At 36.8% G+C, this 22,058-nt stretch overlaps 1 protein-coding gene across 3 annotated transcripts in view; it reads left to right on the top strand.

The window, feature by feature from the left end:
- Positions 1 to 22,058, top strand: part of SRBD1 (S1 RNA binding domain 1) — a 134,831-nt gene that overhangs the window by 68,380 nt on the left and 44,393 nt on the right. For all 3 annotated transcript variants that reach the window (XM_075042852.1, XM_075042853.1, XM_075042851.1), the window contains exon 18: positions 12,597 to 12,679. In XM_075042852.1, coding sequence (XP_074898953.1) covers positions 12,597 to 12,679 — 83 coding nt within the window. The remainder of the gene's footprint in view (positions 1 to 12,596; positions 12,680 to 22,058) is intronic.

Here is a 22,058-nt window from a genome sequence, read left to right as displayed (position 1 = left end):
TTGTGTTAACTCGATATTTCAAGTGAATGTTTTTACAGGAATATTCTTTAAATGTCTATATCAGCCCTTCCCTTTGCAGGACAGGCCTCTAGCTTCTTTTTGCTTGACTCTTTCTTCCCTGCCTGGGAATGGTCTCCATTGTGATTATTTCTTTCCTGGGCCTCAGAGGTTTTGAATGTGTCATGGTATGGTCAGAGTGAATATTAGGCATGTGATATTTCTGTATTTGTGACAGATGCCACTAACTTTCCCTTGGGCCAAACCTTTTTATGTTGCTGATATATTAAATGTGGGTTTAGAGTTCATGTAAATGCACAGAAAAACACTGAAAAGGAGGAAATCTAATTATTAACAATATACTTTTCCAGATGTACATGATTTTCCTTTTTTCCAAAGTTAAATTTTAAACATTTCAGACACTTTTATTTAGTGTTGTGCATCAAATACAGTAAATGAAATCAAATTTGTAATACATGACCAATTTCAGGATTAATTATCTAGAGTTCATAATTTCTCCATTATTACTAGGAATTGCTTCAGGCATAACTTAAGTGCTGTTGCGTCTGGTTTGAAAAGCATCACTAATTTTAACGTGCTGCAGCAGTACCACAGAGTGGATAGATATTGAAAAAGGGTAGGATAGAAAGTGAAAAATAATTGCTTAGTTCCATGGATGTTGGCTGTTGTGGAACTGACAGCTAGAGGTATATTTATTACAATAGAGTCTTTCTAGAAGTTTTAGACTTTATTCTTCACGTCTTTTGGTGTCAATTTGTAATTAGCTGTGCTAAAGCTGTGCAGATTTTTTTAAAGCGGAATGTAAAAATGTGACATAACATTAGAGGGAAGCATTAACTGATGTTTGGGGCTTTTTGCAACTTTTTGCTTTTTGCAAACTTTTTTCTTGACTAGCTTTTACTTTTGTACTTTTGATTTTCCTTTAATTTGCAGCAAACAGAAAAGTGACATGGTGTCAAACCTGACTTGCTTTTTATTTTAATTGTTGTGTTACATCATGTCAGGTTCTGTGCTTACATGATAGCGTTTAGTACATTAAAGGAAGCTGACAGCTGCATGATGAAGTGTGACATTTATAGTTAAAATAAAAGGTACATCTGATGTGAGATAGCTGTGATCTTAATGCAGTTTGCCACTTTAACATTTTTCTCAACGCAAACTTTATAGAAGGGTTCGGGGTTTTTTTGAATTACATAGGTAGGCCTGTAGTTGTCCATCAGGTACATAAATGTAAAATATTAAATAATGCATATTATATGAGAACTTACTTTCACATCTTGTGATATGATCTGTCATATTTGCAGTGCTGTTTAGCAACTGTTTGTTATAAGTTTTCACTTCATGTGGAGAAATAGAAGACATCATTCTGATAAGAATATTACCTTATTAATTTCTCCTTGTCTGAGTGTTGTATAGAGGGGGAAAACAGCAACCTTTAGCATTTCTTGGGGGTGCTAATTAAAGATATTAGTTAAGCCAAGAACTCAACTGCTTATTATTTTTTTCCCTTTGAGCTGTCTTTGAAGGTCATGGATAACACGGTTTTGTAATCAGTGATTGAGAAGGATCTCATTATAAACTAATGGCATATGTATAAATTATAGTGGAAGTCTTTCTGGTCATCCATACAACACTTTAGCCAAAATTGCACTTGCTTAGGGGAAAAAAAAAAAAATAAAAAAAAATGCTCATTTCTTAAACAATTTGCTGGTATCTGCAGCGCAGAGAATGGAATAGGATCTCTCCAACTTTAGAATTGTCCTCCAGAGATGGCTACCTTCGTTCTGGCACTAGGCAATGTCAGTGCCTAATAACAATTCTTTACACTGAACCAGGATCTTTAAAATTTTTATAGCACTAACTCTCAATATTTTGTGAAAATGCAGAAGCTTCTGTACTGCTACTCCAATTGCTGCAAAATCTTGTGGAGTGGGACTCAACTAAGTACATAGTAAAGGACTTGATGAAACCTAGTTACTTGTGTTTGAGCAGAGGGAGAAGGTATATATCCCCTTCTGACAGTCATTGTAGGATTAATGAGCAGAACAGCTATTACTGAGCCTCACAGAATTAGGAGATAAGAGGCTTATAGGCCAGAGCAATAAAAGGATTTCATACTTGATAGGCTGAGGAAGTTTAGCTGCAGCAGATCAGGAGGGTTCTGCCTAGACAACAAGCCACTGGTGTTCAGTAACAGGGATTTTGGGGTGAACTTGCGACAGGGTTGCAGCCTGACAGAGAAGGGAATGCAAGGCTTCCTTGAATTCTCCTTCCCAAAAGCTGTGCCTAAGGACAGGTTGAAGATTCAGGGTGGGAATTTTTGTAGAGGAGAATGAACACCATAAAAAGAGTGCCTAGCAAGCTGGAAATGTTGATCACCTTTGTGAAGTTTATTAATGTGTGCCCCCTCAAGGCTTTGTGACCACCTGCTCCAAGATTAGTGGAAGGGTAATGAGGGAGCTGAGAGGCTGGGTGGGTGACTGCAGTTCTGCTTCTGCCCCAGCATGTGTTCTCTGGCCACCCTCTTAGAGAAGAAGTCAAATGTTTAATTTGGTGGAGTGTTCATAAAGCCATGAAATTCATATTTACGTGTCCTGTTCTTTTGTTGGTGTTGGGGTTTTTTTGTTGGTTTGGGTTTTTTTGGTTTTGGGTTTTTTTTTTTCCCCTGAGCTACCATCAGTGTAACACTTCATATTTAACCTTTGGTTAGCTTTTATTGATGGCAACTTCAAGTAGGAGTTTTTCACTGTAACTTGTCCATAAGATCTTCTGGATTACTCTGGGTCTCTGTGGTTGAGATGTGCTTCTGCCTTTTTTTAATGGAAGGCCTGGATGCAAGTTTCCCTTTGAAGCAGTTTTAAGTACTGTGCTCAGTGAACTGTTACTTTGCCCTGCAAGTTTACCAGTAGTTCTCCTTGCCATTAGATGTCTTTCATTATCAGAGCGGTTGAGAAGACTGCCTTGATGTGGTATTCTTTGTATGAGTAAAAGAAAAAAGCTAAGCTCAGTGGTGACAACCATTCCTCCCTCAAACGGATGGACTCTGACAATCAGTGTCAATCTGTTTTTGGTTGCTGTCACTGGGCCTGTGAACTCTGAAATTAAATAGTTTTCCAAAGGTTGGTATCTTCTTTGTTTTACTTCCATCTTGTCCTATGTAGTTTTGCCCAAGGGTTTATTTTGTTGTGCAGAACCTGTATTCCTGATGAAAATTAGGCTTCTGGGATGAGAAATAAAATGAGTCTGTACAGGATTCAGTGCGTGGACACTGCCACGCTTTCTCTTTTTATTTTTTTTTCTCTCAAATAGCACTTCTCCACTTCTACAGTTCCTTGTTGTTGCAAATGCTTATTGGCTTGAACAAGTTTGGCTAGACAAAATGGGAAGACTGTGGAGGGACAGGTAAAGTATATAGAACATGTAAGCATGTATGACTTGTGTTTAAGGATTGACACACACAAATATGGAATTTATATACTTCCTAGATGCCTGGAAACTTTTCAAGTATGGTCAGCTAGTGGCAGGTCTTTAGTTGACCTTAGTACAAGGAGAATAAAGGATGCACCAGTTGTTTGGCATGTGCTCACATCAGAATATTTTTCTTCTGCCTCTCCACCTCTTGAAGTGGATACCATGATGAAATTAATGTTGCTTAATCACTCTAAGAACCAGAGGAAACTGCTGAATTCTGGTGAAACAGTGGCCTGATCATGGAGAATCGCTATGAGACAGTAGTCATGCTGGGATTTTACCCTGGTTTCGATATACGCTCAGTTATATTAAATGAGAAAAGCCTACTATTTCATTAAATTGATGAATTACCTTTCATTTTGAGATGACTGCTCTAAAATATAAGCAATCTCTTCCTTTCTTTCACTATTTAAAAAGAAAAATAAAAACCTAAAGTGCTTCATTGTATTGATTTATAAAAATGCAGACAAACCTGAATACGTAGAATTCTTTAAACACAGGATAAGTTGGGAAAGGGGGTTATGTCTTTTCAGACATCATGTTTGTGTAATCACTTGTTAGAAGAGATGTCATGCTAAGCCTCTCCAATTTATTTCCATATCTTAATGCAATAGTATGCATTTCGTTTTTAATTTGCAATTCTGTGTTCAGATGCTGAAACAAGAGCAACATACTTGAGCTTCTCTAATGCAGTAATTCCAAGAAATGCTCATTTTCCTCTCAGACGTGAAGGGCCTGGGGACCTCTGTCAAGACCACATAGTTGTATTGCCCAGTTATGAAAGAAAGAAATGTAGATAAAATATTTCTTAAAGTTACTTTTTTTTACAGGGATTTGGAATACTAACAGGGCAAGCATGTGTGTTGTGCTGCATGCACAGGTATGATCCAGTATAGAAACTGTGTTGCTTCTAAAGGATTATTTCTGAGGATAAAGAAAAATCCGAGAGAGCAAAAGGTCACACAGCACAGCTTGCCTTAGCATTGTCAAATCCCATCTGCTTGTCTCTTCTCCACAGGGCAGAATACATTGGATTATTGTACACTCAAAGTTCAGCACACCACTTGCACTTTTCCTTGCAAAAGAAAGCCTTACAGGCTTTGGGGGCTTGTTAGGACTTTGAGACTGTCGTGCTACAGGGTTTTATTCCCTGGAGTGCTGTTAAAGATAGAGACATACGTTTCAGAGCTGTCATACTGGCCAGCAAGTGGAAGGTAGAGATTGGAAAAAGATGTAATTTCTTTTGACTTTATCTTAAGGAAAGTAAAACAATTTGATGATTAGATGTGTGGGACATAGTGCCTTGATGTCTACTTGAGCTAATTTCTTCATCCTCTTAAAAGACCACTACTCCCTTTTGGCTACTTAGGAGAGAAGGTCATTTATCAAAAACTTTATTGAACAGAAGTCTTACAGTTAAACCATTCGCACTGCTTTCTAAATGGAAGCTTCCTTCTACAGCTAGTCGTACAGGATTGGTGCAAGTTCCACAAGTTTTCAGAAAGAGTTAGAAGAAAGGAAAGTAAGCACTGAATTCTTATGCATTAAAACATTTTGCCAGCCTGTTTAGTTGGGTTGTGTGCAATTACAGCAGTACAAAATGAAATTGTATTCCATCTTTCATCTGCTGTATTCTGTAGCATTTAAGAATGAGTTTAATTATCCTGTTGGAAGGGAACAGATGCAGTGGTTAGAAACAAAATGGATGGTGAAGAGCAGTAGTAGGTAAAGAGGGGCTTGTTCCTTCTCGCTCCATAGGACCTAGTTCCTACTAATGAGCAGAAGCTCATCTCAAGGTGTGGGCTAGGCTCTACAGTTTAAACAGAAGTTACAGGGACTCTGTGGATAACTTTAAAAAACAGTCCCTAACTGCAGATAGTCTGGAAATGACTGGGTCTCCTACAGTTGTGCATGGACATGTGTGCCTGCATCAGGATTTTGAGAGAGGGAAAAATGGGCTTGAATTGCCCAAAACCAGATGCACAATGCTGCTGAATGGGTTGTTACACAGGTGTTAGAGATGTTTGTAGTTTTTACTTTCTTGTTGTTCTAGACAAGAATCTAATGTTTCCCAACCTGTGCAAACTTCATGGCATCTGTGAGAGATGATATATAAACATTAAAAATCCTGTTCATTGGCATTGTATTTCCTCTGAAGCTGTAGAGTAGTGTAGTAGTAGACTGGAGTAGAGGAGTTTGTTCTTTTGTAATCTGCAAGATCAAGACCCACTTGGATTCCCCTAGGCTTCTGCCTTGTTACAGAATTAAAACTGGGGATTTCTATGAGCCAGATGAAAACTATTCTATCTGGCTGTTTTGGATCAGTATTTTCACTATGCTAAGAGAGTTGTGCATGTGTGTATAGCTCTTAACTGAGCATCATTCACTGTGCACATGCTAATGTTTGCAACTGATATGTGATCTTTGCATGCTTTGTGGAAAGACATGATGTTTACCTTGCCTTCCTCTCATTTACATATTTCTTATATCGCAGATAGATCTGAGTTCAGCAAATGGACTTGGCCTTTTATTTACATAGCATCATTTTCTGTACTTCTCAACAAACTGAAAATACCCCACCAGTTTGTCTAAAAGTGATCTCCAGAAGCACAGCACTAGTAAAGCCAGCTCTGGTAAAGCCAGTTTCACTTAGAAGAAAAGAGTTAAGAAAATGATTTACCTCTTTCCCTCTGGATGTAACTCTGTGCATGTGTGTGTCTGTATTTTCCCTTAGGAGGCTTTGTTGTTTCTTTGAACCATGGAGCCAGAGGAACAATGAGTACAAGGATGTTCTTCAATTTGAGGAGTTTTGGGTTGCTTTTAATATAGCAGTATGATGCGTTACTCACCAAAGCTGCTTTTCTTACTATAGGCATAGGAAAATACATTCTGGTCACTTACAAAAGGTTAATTTTTGTTATTGATATAAATGAATATCTCTTGTAAGTACAGAACTTCAAGTAATTTTTTACTTTCAGTAGTAACAGTAATCAATGGCATGGTGCTGCAATTAAAATTAGTACCATTGGTTTGAATGTGAAAAGCATCCTGACAATGTCTACCTTTTAAGCTGAGCAGATGGGGAAAGATTTTTCTGAATTTATACCATCCTGTAAGACTAATTCATTTCTGTGACAGAAAAATCACATCAGGCTTCAATTAGATGATTATATGTCTCCTATCTCACCTTGGATAAAAAAAGTGCTACTATCCTGTGATACCGAAATTACGAATACTTGAGAAAAGGGGTTTTGAGAGTGTGTTTCTAAGAAAAAATACTGACTTTAAAAAGCTGCATTGTAATAATCACTTCTGAGGTTTCCTCTTTAAATGTATTTCTTACTTCCTTTTTGTATTCAAGCAATCTCTTTTAAAGATTTTTGTAGTAAATAAGTAGAACATTGTCATTCATTATTTCATTAATCTTAGGTGAGTAACAGATTATCAGTTTTGTGGAGTTAAAAGTAAACTAAAATGTAACCTTTTTAAACCTGCTCACTTGCCTCAGAAGAATTTTGGATGAAATGCAGCTGTTGAGCAGTTGCTTAAAATAAATTGCATACTTTAAACCCACCAAGAAGATATATGAGGATTCAAAACTGTGTCACAAATCCTGACCTACTGAGAAAGAATGCTTAATGAAAAGACTACTGTACATTTCACTGTATCCTTTGCAAGGAGGGTGAAATTCAGGTCAACAGGATAGAAAGCTTCCAGGACTCAGGAAACCTGAACAATCGATCACTGAGTAAACATTATTGCAGATACTTATGGAGGGTAATTGATCTTGAACACAATAATAGGCTTTATAAAGGATTTAAATAAGTTGTAATGTTTCCATATCTACCCTGGTATGATATATTGACAGTAATTACATATGCATTTGTGAGTTACTCTCCAATTAACTTAATATATTATTTTTTTATTTGATCAACATTGAAGTTTCAACCCAGACTTTTAAGGTGCAATAGTTAATTTAAAATAGGAGGGGGGATGAGTTACTTGGATGTTATAGTAGAATATCTCAGCAAGATAGAAATACTGAGGTTTCATAATAAAAATACAGAATGTTCTCATTTATGACAAAACTGAGGTTGAACTAATAATAGCCTAATAATTTATGGTTGCCATATATTTATTTGTAAAACATTTGTAAAACTGTCCACTGCCTTCACAGCTGGAAGCTTCACATTGTTTCAAAACACAAACAAATGCTCCCACTCATATGAGGTAGCTAAACTGCCATGGTTATTGACTGGGACATGTTTTTGTTGTTATATAAAGACCTGTGTGTTTAAATGAAGGAATGCCATCATCTTGGACTTTTGGCCAAAAATGTTTTTCTGCTTGCAGTGGCAAGCAACATTTGATGCCACTGTAACTGAAAGAAATTGAAACTTTTTTTAAATTATTTTTTCTAACCGTAATCATTCCTGGCAGCCTCTCACACTGCATTTGGCAGAACTTTGTGTGTTCATTTTCACTCTTTCCCTATCTATAGCCATTAAGCTTTTGCTTTATGTTGTGGCAAAACGAGAACATTTTAATATGAAATTGTCTGAACACAGAACTTTGCAGGTTGCCCCCAAAGCAGGCACAATACTTGAAACTATTTATAATAAATTTTGTTACATAATTGACAAGATTTCTAGCTGCTCTTTTGTACCTTTAATACTGTGCACATCTGATTTGGGCCATAATTGCTTTAGATCTATTCTATTACTGAGGGGAGGCAGGTAGCCTAATTAAGAAGTTAGCATTAATTCTTTTTTTTTTAGGGCTGGCAGCTGACATGGCCCTTGTATGGATACCATTTAGAGAAATAGTTGGAAGCCTGCTATATTGTTTTGCCCCCCCACTGTTGAGAGTGGGCACTTCTTTCCATCTTTCATTTGAAAAGGTTTAGCCTGAAAACTATTATCAGTATTCCAGAGTGGAAACTCTCTCCTTTTCAATCCCTGTGAAAAATGATATCACTTGCTGTAGAAAGTACTAGTAAAAACAAAGTTATGTGACGTGTATGTGTGAGGAAAATAGTCTTCATTTTAAATTTGTCAGTTTGGAATTAAGAAAGATTTGATCTTTTTAAGACAGGAGTAGCCAGATAATTAAGTATGTTTGCAAGTTCATGAGGGCACATCTGCTCATTAGCCATTAGGAAACAAAACATTTTAATATAATTCTTTATTTTCTATGAAGATCAGACACTGAGACTGACATGAGTTGTGCAAGCAACTCTAATGGAGGCTTTTCGCCCATGACACTGTCATTGCACTTCATCGGTGACAGACAAAAATACTTAAATTTCTGGTGTGTTTGTCTTGTCAAGTGACCAAAGCATGGAGTGAATTGAGACCACCAAACAGTTAAATGGCCTTTCTTACAAAATGGCAGAAAATGTGCTAATGACAAGACAGGATTTCAGTAAATATGGTTTCTGTAACCTTTTTTATTTCTCATTGCATTTGGAGGTGAAGTTCATCTACATTAAAGTCAGAAGACCACCTAGGCCATCCTGTCCCCCTAAGCTTTAAAATTTTACATGGATTTACTGCATGGCAGCACATTATGTTACTGTCATTCCAAGTATTGCAATAATGTTTTCTTCTTAATTGACAACTTGAAGCTTTGCTTCTTAATTGACAACTTGAAGCTTTGCATCTATCAGGTGTGCAATTCTTGTGGTAATTTTCTAATAGAGGGCCATGGCATCCTCATCTTAATAGCCTCTTTAATATTGAATAGGGGTTTTTTCATGTTTTACTTAGACTAGCATATTTTAAGAATGACATCCCAAACATTTCATGTTTGACCCTGCTGATTACTTTTGAGAAATCTGATTTTCTGGTTTTGCCCTGCATGCCATCATATAATTTATTTTGTAATTGCTTAAGCAAAAGTGAAGTATCCCTTAATAACCATAGAAGTGAGAATGCATTACTTGTTTCATTGTCAGTCTTCTAAAAATGCATGGTTTCTAGCCATTCCTGAAATGTACTTTAAGCATATAAACAAATAGCTTTTAGGCAATACCTGTATTAGTGTAAAATAATAGAAATTTAATATGAAAAAACTTCTGAAATATCTTGATTTAATTTTTAGGGGGAAAATGTAAGACCATCTGGTTTTACTCTGTCTAGTCCATGGTAGCAGACCTTGCACTTCTGCAGAGAGCTCATGATTTCAGTAATACTCTGCTTGTATTGTAAGAGTCCAGCCACGTGGATCAAACTGCCAGAGCCATGCCTCGTTGCCCCCTAAAAATATCTATCTATTGCAGTGTGCTGGTACTGTAACAAAGAAAAAGTGGTTTGCCTGTACAAGAGACAGTAGATACTAATGTTGACTGAATTTGAGCCTAGAGAGAATGTGGACAACTCTTGCGTTTTCCCTATTGTGCTCTCTTTTATTTTGAATTTGAAAAGTTCTGTAATAAAATTACAGCTTTAGTGGGAATTCCACAGGTCAGCTATCCTGCTGGTATTGGCTGTAGGAGCTGCATCCCTTAAATCATATAACTGACAGTTAGTTGATCTTCGCGCTTCAATATTGTAACTATTAGGCCTGATCCAGGAAAGCACTTAAATGTCTATGTAACTTTATGCATGTGAATAGTTTTGTTGGTTCCGGTGGGAATACTGACATGCATCTGTGCTGAAGTGCTTTGCTGGATCAGGTCCTACAGCTCCACTGGAAGCCCCCTAGGGATATGACGGCATTGTCAGCCTAGCTATTACAACAAGAAAAGTCTAAATTTTATTTCTTAATTGAAGGTTCCCGAGAGAAAGTTATGCTTGGAAAATTCCTGTATCAACCTATTCATGTAGTTGTCTATTTTTTAAAAGATGTAATGAAAGGATATGTGGACAGTGAGACACATTCGCTTTCAGCTTATCTAAAATGTAACTTTTGGAATGTGTTTTGCCATTAGGTGGAACTAAAAGAAAATTCTCTAAGACATTGTATAGCTACTAAACAAGTTGAATTTAAGAAAGCTTGCTAAAAGACAAGTATAGTACCTATACATAGACATAAATGCATTCATAAGAAATACATAGTTTTAAATGTTTCCTGGTTTGGATCAATAATACTTTCATTGGTGTTTTGTTCCACTTTTGTTTGTTAGGTGATGGGCCATAGGTACCACTAGTATTTCAAAGTAATTAATATGAATTATTGTATAGGAAAGCATTTCTGCAGTAAGCTATATTTGTGCAAGTGATAGCCCATGTACTTACACTGGTTAACCTTTTGTGTTTGGTGGTTTTTTGTTGTTTGTTGGTTTTTTTTTTGACAAGATGGCATATGTGATTTTGTCTTTGAATTCAGAGCTTCTTCATCAGAGAAGCAGGCATATCAGATGTCACTAGCACAGCGCTTTCTGAACCTAGCTAGCAAACCACCCTTGTCAGCATATGTTAAAATGGATAATAAAGATATGAAAATTCTTGCATGACTGTGCAGTGAACTTCATGTTAACTGTGCATTTAGCAGTGCAAATCTTTAAAATTGAAATCTCTAATGCTGCATTTAATCATTAAACTTCACAGTTGCGGTTTGAGGAGCCTCCGTAGCCAATAAATGTTAGGTCTGTCTACTGTTTTGGCTTCAAGTAGCAATGTTTAGTCAAGTCCTTTTCTGAAATGCTGTGACATCTTTAAAGCCCTGCAGTAGTGGTAGTTGCTATTTAAATTAGGGCTGCAAAGGTGATTAAGGGACTGGACTACCTTTCATGCAAGGAGAAACCAAGGGAACTGGGACTGTTCAGCCTGGAGAAGAGGAGACTGCTTATAAAGGATCACAGCTTTCTCTTGTCCCACCCTATTTCTCTCATTCTTGCACAAGTGCACATGCTAGGAAAAGCAGCCTTAGCAACAAGACCTGGCCTTGGTTTTTTGTTGTTTTTTTTTTTCTTTTTTTTGTTTGTTTGTTTGAGAGGGAGTTGGGTTGGTTTTTTGTTTGGTGGGTTTGGGTTTTGGTTTTGGGGTGGGGTGGTTTTCGGTTGGTTTTTTTGGTTTGTTTTGGGTTGGTTTTGGTTTTGGTTTTTTTGGAGACACCTTTGGTCCCTTTTTGGAAAGACTTTTGCAGTACCTCCAGAAGCTCCTGATCTTCATCAGTGTTTTCTTCACTAGGTAGAATGAATGTTCTAAGAGCTGCTAAACCAGCTAACCTGTTTTGTCTTTACTCAGGAGAAAAAAAGTTTATAAATGTAATACTGGCAGAGTAGAACTCCTGTAGTTCAGTATATGTGGGAGGCAGCACTGTTGCAAATGCTGAATGCAACCCAGTATCTGCAGAATTAGCCCAAGGTTGAGAACTGGCATTTGCAAATAAGTATTTTTCCTGAGATTTCAGAAAATAAAGGATTTATCAGTAAATATAGGCTTTAAAAATGCAGTCTTGATTCAACATTTGGGTTTAGAAGACCAAAGGTTCTTCCCATGTGCTCTGAATGGCACCAGAAGTGTTGGAAATTGCCTTTTTTTTTTTTCCCCCCCTAAATGTGGTTATAATGGTTACAGATTGCAAGTTGATGTGTTTTGGTATGCAGTTTAGATTAGTTAAGGTCCAAGAACCATTTTCAAAGTGAACACTGAATTTTATGGTTGAATTATATAAATATGTAATATATAATTATATAATATATACCTTAGGAAATACTATATTAGATAAATAAGTCTGTGAACAGTTACTCCATTCTTTTTTAAATGTTTACTTGTTTCTACATATCTGTGATTTAAGTTTAAAGGTTATTTCAGAGTTTAATTTGAAAAGTTACATGTGCATTTAGTATGGATACAAGGGAAAAATTTAGTGTACACAGTTATATTTATTAAATCTGTGGCCTGAAAAAACTTTATTAATATCATGATAACAGTTTGAAATCTCCTTAGGTCTTTGCTTGAATTGTTCAATTTAAAAGTTTGATTAATGTACATTTCATGTCCTGTGTCTAACCATGAAAAAGGATTCTGCTATATTATTGATTATTTCCATGTAAAAAAAGATATTAAATTGTAGAAGATTAAAAAAAAATAGCAGAAGCAATTACATGATTCTGATTTTTCAGATAAAACCCATAGTTGTTTTGTAATTATATTTTTCAGTTTCCATAGCTAGACGCGTCCAAGACCCATTAGCTGAGCTAGTGAAAATTGAGCCCAAACACATAGGAGTTGGAATGTATCAGGTAAGATAATACATATAATTTAATCTAAATAATCTGTCATGATACAGAGCAACACCAAAATGCTGCTTTATAATTGTCAAATAGTTACTTCTCCTTTAAAAGACATTTGTAGAGTTGATAGAATGGTAGTAAATACTTAGAAGTCATAAACAGCCTCTTTTTTTAAATCTCTACTTTTAACGATTGTGATTGAGACTCTGAAATGGCTCTAGCCAGATGTATAGTCTATTAAAAACATCAAATCAGACAGGTAACTTGATCTGTAAAGCTTTCCTTTTTTTTTCTATTTTAACAGCAATGAGGTTTTAGCTCTTTGTGTAAAATACAATAAGATATTGATCCTCTATTTAGAAGCCATTAATTTGTACTATGAGGTGTATTCCTCCTTAGAAGTTTGTAATAAAAGCATTTGTTTTGAATTTTTTCATTTACTAAAGCTGAATTGGAAAATGTTTGACAATTCTTATTTTTATATGTTTTTGTAGGTTATTTCTGAGAGTAACTTTTACCTTCAAAGTGTCTTTACAAAGTAAATGGTATTGAGAAATGGTACATAAGTTATTGTCATTTTGTAGCATGTTGGCATTGATTCAGGAAAGCATTTATGCATGTGCTTAAGTCCCACCAAATAGAGAAGTAAAAAAAAAAAAATATAAAATACATCATGTGCTTTTCTCTGTATATTTTTAAACTATAGAACGTGAGTAAATTTGAAAGGCTGGAACAGTAGTCAGAACAGAAAGCACAGAACTGCCTGGATCTGTGCTTTCAGGTTAGTACATGAGTTAATGGGATAGAATGTAATTAGCAGCCTAGAATCCTTTACTGCTGCTGCTAAAGATGGTGACAAAGAAAGGTGCTATGAAAATTCTAAAGAAGTTTACGTCCTGTTTTCTTTTGTTTTTAAAGAACTGAGGTCAATATTTTAGTTGGTTAAGGTAGCACTCGGTACTGCTTTTGCAAGCCCTACTTGTATTGCCACAGACTATAAAACGTACTCATGTTTCTTGCTAATTGCAAGACTGATTGGTAAAACTAACTTATATAATTTGTCTTTCAGTATTTCTGAGGTACTAGAGCTCTATGTGACACTATTAAAAGGAAATTTGCACTCTTGAAAGCAAAGTCAGAAGCTCTGCTGCCCTTTGGGTGCAAGAGCTCTCGTGGCAGGGAAGGGAGAAGAGGAATTAAGCTGTTACAACTGGTCTTCCTTCAGAGAGAACAGTCACTTGCTGGCATCTCAGAGGGCAGGCATGGAAAAAGCTGTTGTGTTGTACAGGGAGTCCCAGAGTAATAGCTGATATAATCCCTCAGATAAAGAGTATATCAGGTACAGAATTTTATATTATCCAAGGCAATTTGAAAGGTTTTATTACATTTTAATTTATAATCTAATTGCTGGCTGTAGCTTTTTTATTAATTTCTGGGATGAAATAGGCAATGTGCAGTCTAGATCAAAAATGTAACAGGCTTTTTTCACAGAATTGGTTACTTTCTTAGCCCACTGTAAATATAAACTTAGTATTTAAATATGACCTCTCCTTCCTTAAACACCCTGAAATTGGTGTGTAAGAATCTGACAAATCCAGGTTTTGTCATTCTTGTCCTGAAGGACAGACAGCGATTAGTCCTGCACTCAGCTTCTGCCTAAAGAGGCAGAGGCAGGCTGAGATGGTGTGCTGCTGCCCATGACTGTGGAAGCTGTACAGCACAAGCAGGGTGGTCGTTTCTTGAGGGATGGTTGCACGCTCACTGTGTGTTGATCAAATTGCGAGCTCCCTGAAGGGGTTGTCCTGCCTTTGCTGCTACTCCTGCCCAAGGGACCCGATCCTTTTCTGGTGCTGGTAATGGCTACGTGATGTCCTGGGTTGGCATAAGTGTGGGGCAGCAATGCATAGGCTTGGGGGAGGCGTGGAGCTGCAGCTACTGCTTTCACAGCGGCCTGAGTTTTGATTGACTTGGGACATGGCCTCTCTTACCAGTTTAAGATAGCCAGAGGTCCCAAACTACTTGAAAGACAATGGCAGAGACATTAATTTCTCTGTCTTTTCTGGGAGTTTTTTCTCAGAGGTTTAAGTGAGAGACTGGGGAAGCAGAACCTGCCTGATGAAGGCTGTAGCTTTTAAAATGGGACTGTGGCACAGGAACATTGTATGTTGAGCTGAGTGACCCCCTTGGGCAGGAGCTGCTGCTGCTGCTATCAGCGCTGACAGTAGTGCTACAGGAAAGTGAAGTGGTCATGTGTTACATCCGCTGTTCACAATATGAGCTTTCTCGAAGTCTGGAATGTGTGTGAAGGGGCTGCATTTTCTGTAGTCACTGCTTGCATGGGATTTTGGATCCCTCCCACCTGGCCTCTTGGTACTTCACATGCATGTTTGTGAGAATATTGGTGTTTTCTAGTTTTGCTTCCAAGCAAATCTGCTCCCTTGGACATGGAAATATGAGTTTCCAGGTAGCAGTTGATCTCTGTAAATTGAATCCCATCAGCTGGGATTTGTGCTTACTTATTTTAGATGACAAAAACAATTAGAAACTTGTATTTGACCACCTGATTTTTTTTTCTCATTTCAAGTTATGATGCTGAGTTTGTGCACTACCAAGAAAATCAGGTTTGTCAGAGAAAAATAAACAGGCCCTGGATTTCCTAACAGGTATTTCCTTAAGCAAAGAGAAGCACAACCTGATTTATTAGGGCCTCTCTCAAACTAAATTCCAGTTGCCTAGAGGTCCTTGTCTTCCTTCATCTTTATCTCATTAGGAAAATTGTTCTTTCCTCCCAGACAGGAAGCTAGCCAAAATTAATTTATCACCTTCAGGCCATATTACTATGATTTCTTCTGTAGTTGAACATGAAGATGATGCCCAGACTCTGCCTGATACAGAATATGTTCGCCTTGCCACCTCCCCATGCCAGTTCAAAGCTAAATTCCTATTGGGGAAGAAGCAGTTAGTGGCTCAAGACTATTATGCTGCAAACTGAATTTTGGCTGATGAATTACCACTACAGTTGTAGTGATCTTGGAAGATGTATATAAAAGCTGAGAACAAAGCTGCTTTACAAAGACTGCGGTTAGGGAATGGAATTCCAGAGCAAAGAAAATGAATAAAAAGTTAAAAAAAAGATGCCTAAAGAAGAAAAAAATTCCTTCCTCTCAAAAAGAAACACAACTTTTCATAGGGGAATAAAACAGCACTAGCATAAACTTTCTCTTCACCAGTCTCCATCAAAGACAAATAGCCTCAAGTAAAGGGAATTAAATTAATAAACTTTTTAAAAGTCAAAACCTGAATCTGTATTATAAGGCAGAGAAAGGAGAAATAATGCTAAGGGACTACGTGAAGTTTGGTTAGTCTTTTGCTTTTTATTTAATATGCAAAATCCCTGGATAGTAAACAAACAGTAACCTTCAGGGAAGGAGCTAGGTTGAGCTCAATCTCACCTGTAGCCTAAGAACAAAATATATGGTGTGTGTTGAAGGATCAGAACTTTTGACAAGTCATGTCTCTTCGTGATATACTTTTGCACATGGTAACATCTTCACTGTTTAACATATTTGGAAAATTAACATCCTAAAAGGATGTAAGAGATAATATATGTAGTTTTGTAATCTCTGAAGTGGGAGGATACTTGATTCCAGATGTAACTGGAACATTTTGTGTCAAATAAATTTGTAAACAATAGTCTTAAGCAGCAATTCCTTCCAGAAAAAAAAAGTGGTTGAGCTAATTCTTGGTTTATTTTCTATATAATGCTGGAAGGTCCTGATCAAAGGAGAGTTTCATAAAGCCTTATCAGAATGCGTAATAATAATTAAATTTGGAAATGCCTTTTCTGTCCCTCTTGTCCCTTTTCCTCCCCATGTTCCTCTCATTACTGAAGTGCATCAGTTTTGCATTTGATTATTATCTATAGGACATTTTATTATTTCAGTTGCAATTTGATATGCCTTTTAGGCTTGGGTTTTTCCTTACAAAAGATGGGTATGTTTTATTAAATGACAATGCAACTTTAGGGAGCACTTTTAATCAGATATGCTTCCTCCTTAATCGGACCAGTTCTGCCTCAATTATGGCATTGCAGATATAAACCACTTTAAAATCTACAGCCAACTAGTAAATAGCGAGGCATCTCACTGAAGTTGTATCTCAGTTCCTATTAGAAAGGAAGATTTTTTCCTTTCTCCTAGAAGGCCATGCAGAACACTTTCTGCCGTTGCAGGCCATCCCTGCATGGATCCTTCCTTTCCTGCCTTAGTGCCAAACCATACTAATGCTGATCAGGGTGATCTGGTGGGCAGTGGTGGGAGGATGTTACTGGCCTGTCCTGCATGCAGCTGAAACTGCATGGAGCCCTTTTAGTTTGCTGCATTCTTTAATCATCTTCTTCCTCCCTCAAAGATGTGCATGGCATCGCCGCTGTCCAGTTTTTCTAAACCTCTAGTGGGTGCCTGTGTGACAGGACAGGTATTAGAAAGGTGTGGTGTTAACCTCATTTTTGACAGTGGTATCATTTAAAATTTTATTACTCTTCTGAATGCCCATCATGCAAATTATTTACTTGAGGCAAACTGACTGTATATTCAATGCTTAATAGTTACTAAATTTGGAGATATTTGGGAGGTGAATTGTAGCAACATTTTAGAAATACAGGGATCAAAGGGACCTCAAGGGTGTATCTAAGTAAAAGAGTAAGGTTAGGTACAGTTGGGTCAGCCTGATAGAACTGTGGGATGAACAAGCCTATGCATTATTTCTATTTGTTGTCTTTCCCACAAGAAAAGCTGGCTTGTCCCTTGCACTGCAGGTAGTTTGTCAGCCTGTTCTTACAAAAGTCTAGCAAAGATAACTTGGTAGCTTTATTTGTTAAGCCATTCTGAGGCTTAACAAACTGTAGATATATTTCTTAGATTTACTATCTAAATCAATATTTTGGGTAAACTAAATGTTATATTGTTTCTCTAATAGTCGAAACTTGAAAATTAGCATTTAAATAGGAAGCTGCTAACAAAATGAAAGCTGTGAAGTAGTGATTGCAAACAAAAGTTGTTATAATCTGAACATTGGCCATTGCAAAGAATTAGTGTGTGGTTTAAGAAAATCTTTGTCTTCATTTTTCCTTAAAATAGATACACAGTTTTTGATGGTGAAATATAAGAGACTTTGCATCCTTCTTGGTATCTGATTTTGGTTATATATCCTTCATGTCATAGTATGCTTTCATTTAAAAACATGGAGCAAAGTACTGGAGCTGGCTGATTTTTTTTTCAGTCAGAAATGTACATTTTTCACTGAGTATTTAAGAACTTTATTTCACTTTTTTTTTTTTTTGTTAATTGACCCATAAGGTATATGAGTAGCTAGGTGTGTTACTTGGACAGCACAGGAAAATCACTCATGTATGATGTTAAAGTATGATGACATATGATGTGCAAGAGTGTCTTTTAAATCTCTGAGGTGTGATTGTCAAAACAACCTCAAACTTGAGCTTGCTTTATTAAGCTTATTAAAACAAATTTGTGTGGGTTTGCAACTTAACATTTTTCTGATTAAAAAAATGGGGTGTCTTATTAGGTGAGCAGTGCTTTATATTGCGTGATTCATCTAGCTCCTGTGGAAATTCAGTTCAGCAGGAATGTTGTTTGCTGGTTAGAATTTTAGATTGCAGGTTTCAACACCCACTTGAACAGCCTGTCTACAAAATGCTTCAGCATTCCTTCTGTATTATTACACTGAATTTATATGTACAGTTAGGCATAGAATGAATCTCCTATGATATAATTGCAGTTTTGTGAGCTTGCTTACGGTTTTCTGTACTTTAATTGAAATGGTTGCATAAAGAGAACCTTTGCTTAAACGAAGTGTCCAAGGATACCAGGGCTAATAAGACGACTTATTAATGAATATATATCACTCCTTTTTGGCAGTATATGGCAACAGGTTAATTAAGGGTGTAAATTAAGTTGAAAAAACTTATAATATGAAATATGCTGTTGGACTGGAGTCTGGCTGAAACTGTGGGGTATCATGAAGGAAACCTAGCTATTTTTGATACTAAAGAAATTCCTAAACAACATATACTAAAGGATATGTTGCCACTGTTGTAAGTAAAAAAAAATAATAATAAAAATAATTGTGATAGTAACAGGACAAATTCTGGGCTGCTGTGACTTGAAAGACAGGGGCATGTGGGATAGTATTTCACAGTGCTCTTAGCTCTGCTCCTCAATAAAGTAAACTTAAACCTCTCCTATGAACCTGTAGGCTCCTGCAAAGAGACTATTGTCACAGAATTTTTTTTGCAGCGTACTATAAGGAATTGCTTACTTGAAATTTGTGGAAAAGGGAGAGGAGTACTCAAAGTTTTAAGGTGTACAAAAGCTTTTTGAGGGATGGGGTGTGGTGGCTTTACCTGTAAAGTATTGTTAAAGGCAGGCTAAAAAGAAAAGGGTCTTGTCAGTAGGGAAAAGGTGTATTTCAAAAAAAGGAAGCGGATGCATAGACTGGTGAACACATTTGTGCTTATTGTGGGGTTTCTAACACCCAGCAACTTATGGCATCCTTAATTGTCATGTAGTAGAGGTAAAGCATTAGCTCTGTGAGGAAACCAAGCAAAAATCACATGTGCTTTTGCCCAACACCATTTTTAGGGTAAACTATGTGCTTGTCATTTTGAAAAGTAAAGCCCTGTGAACCAAGCTGCCTGACATCCATGAGAACAAAATCTTTGCAGACAGCTTTGTCAGGAAGAGACCTGTTATTCCTGACTGTTATTCAACCTGTAATGTTTTCTGGATGCTTCCCCACCCCAGTGAAGTAGGTGTGCAAAACTTAAGATTCCTTTCCAAATAAGTTACACCTCTGGCAAGTTTGCGTAATCTTCAGCAGCAGTTTTGCTGGCTGCCAGGATTGGTTTATATGTCCTGTAACTTGGCAAAGTGTCTTTGCTTGTGTTTACCTATTCTCTGGCTGGCAAAGAGAAATCAACTGTTCTGGCTGCAAAGCACAATAACTTTTGCTGGTCTGTTATGGCCAGTTATAACAAAACAAAGGGATATAGAAAGAAGATAACAGTTGTTATTGATTATTTTAGTTAGTATATCGTATATATTTACTGGCTATCTCCAAGAAAGCGTGCCAGCTTGCTGAGGTGCGATACTGCCCCTTTAAGGAAATGAGGGAAAATGTGTGCATGTGTATTTACAAAGAGTGCAAGAGCACAGCGGTATCACCGCATCTGCACATGTCACTCACGAAGCTGCCCACGGACTGCATCTCTTCACTGCTGTCACCAAAAATGCACTGTGGGCAGCATTTGGAAACTTGTCAGAGATGTACCTTTGTAAGCAACCTGAGCTGCAGGTAAATTTTAGACATTACTGCTAATAATCCCCCCTTACATCGCTGCTATTTATAATTAGAGAGTTTGTATCTGCATATGTGGGGTTTTATAGAGGGGCTGAGGTTTTAGCAAAAGTAGGGAAGCTTAAGAAGTGTTGGTATACTGAGGTGGGACGATCTAAGGGTGTTGATAGGAAACAGCTACTGGACAGATTTGCCCTCTCCTGTCAGTTTGTTTCTGATTGCTTAATTACCAGCTCTCTTGGCAAAAGTTTGTTTGGAAGTTTTTTGTCACCATATGACAACAGAGTTAGTACAAAATTGCTCATGTGATTTGTGCTCTAATTGGATTAAAATTATATATGCTGTACTTCATGGAAAATAGGGGTAATGTTGTTTACTTCCAGCCTGCCACAAAAGCAGCAGATAGAAACTCCTGAGCAGAATTGCCCAGGTATAGGGAACCCTCTGTGCAAGCCTGTTTAATGTTTCAGTTTGGTGGTTGGTTTTTGGTTGGGGTTTTTTTGTTTGTTTGTTTGTTTGGGGGGGGGGGGTTCTCCTTTCCTTAAATGTACTTGGGCAGAGCTAGTTCAAACACAGGCGAGCTGAGTTATGGTCCAGCCGGGTGGATTTAAACTCTTGCAAGAGATTGTTCTGACGTGAGCCAAGTGGCAAGAGGAGCAAAATGGGAGTTGTGAGGCTGGGATCATGCAAATCGGCTTGATATGGCTTCTCTGTGCATTGGTTCGGAAACGCTTGGTTGACTAAAAGCTGAAACAGAAAAGAGAATGATAAAGTCTATCTTTCCAAAAGTATTTTGATTGAACAGCTTCTGAAATGTGTTAGATGCTGTTGGGTTTCCTGTTTACATTTCAAGTGTTTAATAACCTTAAGTGAATATACACAATTTTAGCATTGAAAAATTGGTCAGCTCCTTTCATCTAGGTTTTAATAAAATTATCATAACTTCAGTTCTTAACGTTTTTGAAACATTCTTAAAAATACTACAGTAAAAAACAGTCAGGGCTGCAGATTACTCTTGGCATTACCTATATCCATGATATGATATTTTTGTTCACAGAACTTGCGTTTCAGGGTCAAACATCCATCTTTCATGTGAATTAAGTTAATCTTTAAGGCACTATGTTGTGATTTCTAGTCAAATATTAATGTAAATATTATAATGATAAAATTGATTAAACTATGACCATGGGAAAAGCACCTCTTTTGTGTCCAAAGTCAGGTAGAAGTGGCAGTGGGGATGTGAATCACTTGCTTTGAATGTGTGTGGGGTCGATTTAAACATCATGAATGTAAATATTATTTGTTAGTGGAATTCCGTAGTCGCTGCTTGCTGTGCAGCGGTCATCTGTTGCATCTGTTGTTTTGGTTTCATGAATTAACAGTATATTCATTTGACTCGTAAGGAAAAGTACTAATATTATCGTACTTTTGAATGATTCTATGTGAGTTCATAGCACAGCAGCTGTTGACTTGATATCTGAAAATCTAATCAGGAGTAAATTTGTATTCACCTTCAGTAGGAGACAATAAGTGGCAATTAAAATTCTTATGATATTTTAAACCCATAAATCGTTTGTTAATATGTACAGTTCTAGTGATAGATATATGTAAAATAAGAACTTGATATGTTTCGCACTGATATACATAAAATAATTATTCTTACTTTGAACAAATATGAAATTATGGAATGCTGCAAGAACTCATTCATAGGTTCGCTTGAGCTATGGATTTATTTTTCTCAGTAACCATTTACTATAAAATGTAAGTAACTGACAAAAATCCTACATTTTATGCTTAAGTTGTGGTGTCGTGTTAGAGTACTTATCTGTTTCAATATTGTATCTGTGATGAAATTTTTCCTCTCTTCCTTAAAGTAAGATGAACTTAAATTGATGTAGGATAAATTTAAGTTAGTGTTGCTGTTCCTCAAAATAATTCTGACCGTTATGTCATTCAATAGGTATCACTGAAAATAATAGTCTCTTTTCACAAAGAGACAATATAACATGCAAGA

Source organism: Buteo buteo, chromosome 12 (genome assembly GCF_964188355.1).
Source record: "Buteo buteo chromosome 12, bButBut1.hap1.1, whole genome shotgun sequence".
In the NCBI taxonomy this organism is placed as follows: Eukaryota; Metazoa; Chordata; class Aves; order Accipitriformes; family Accipitridae; genus Buteo; species Buteo buteo.
Note: the sequence above shows the minus strand (reverse complement) of the source record. Positions and strands in the feature narration are given on the sequence as shown.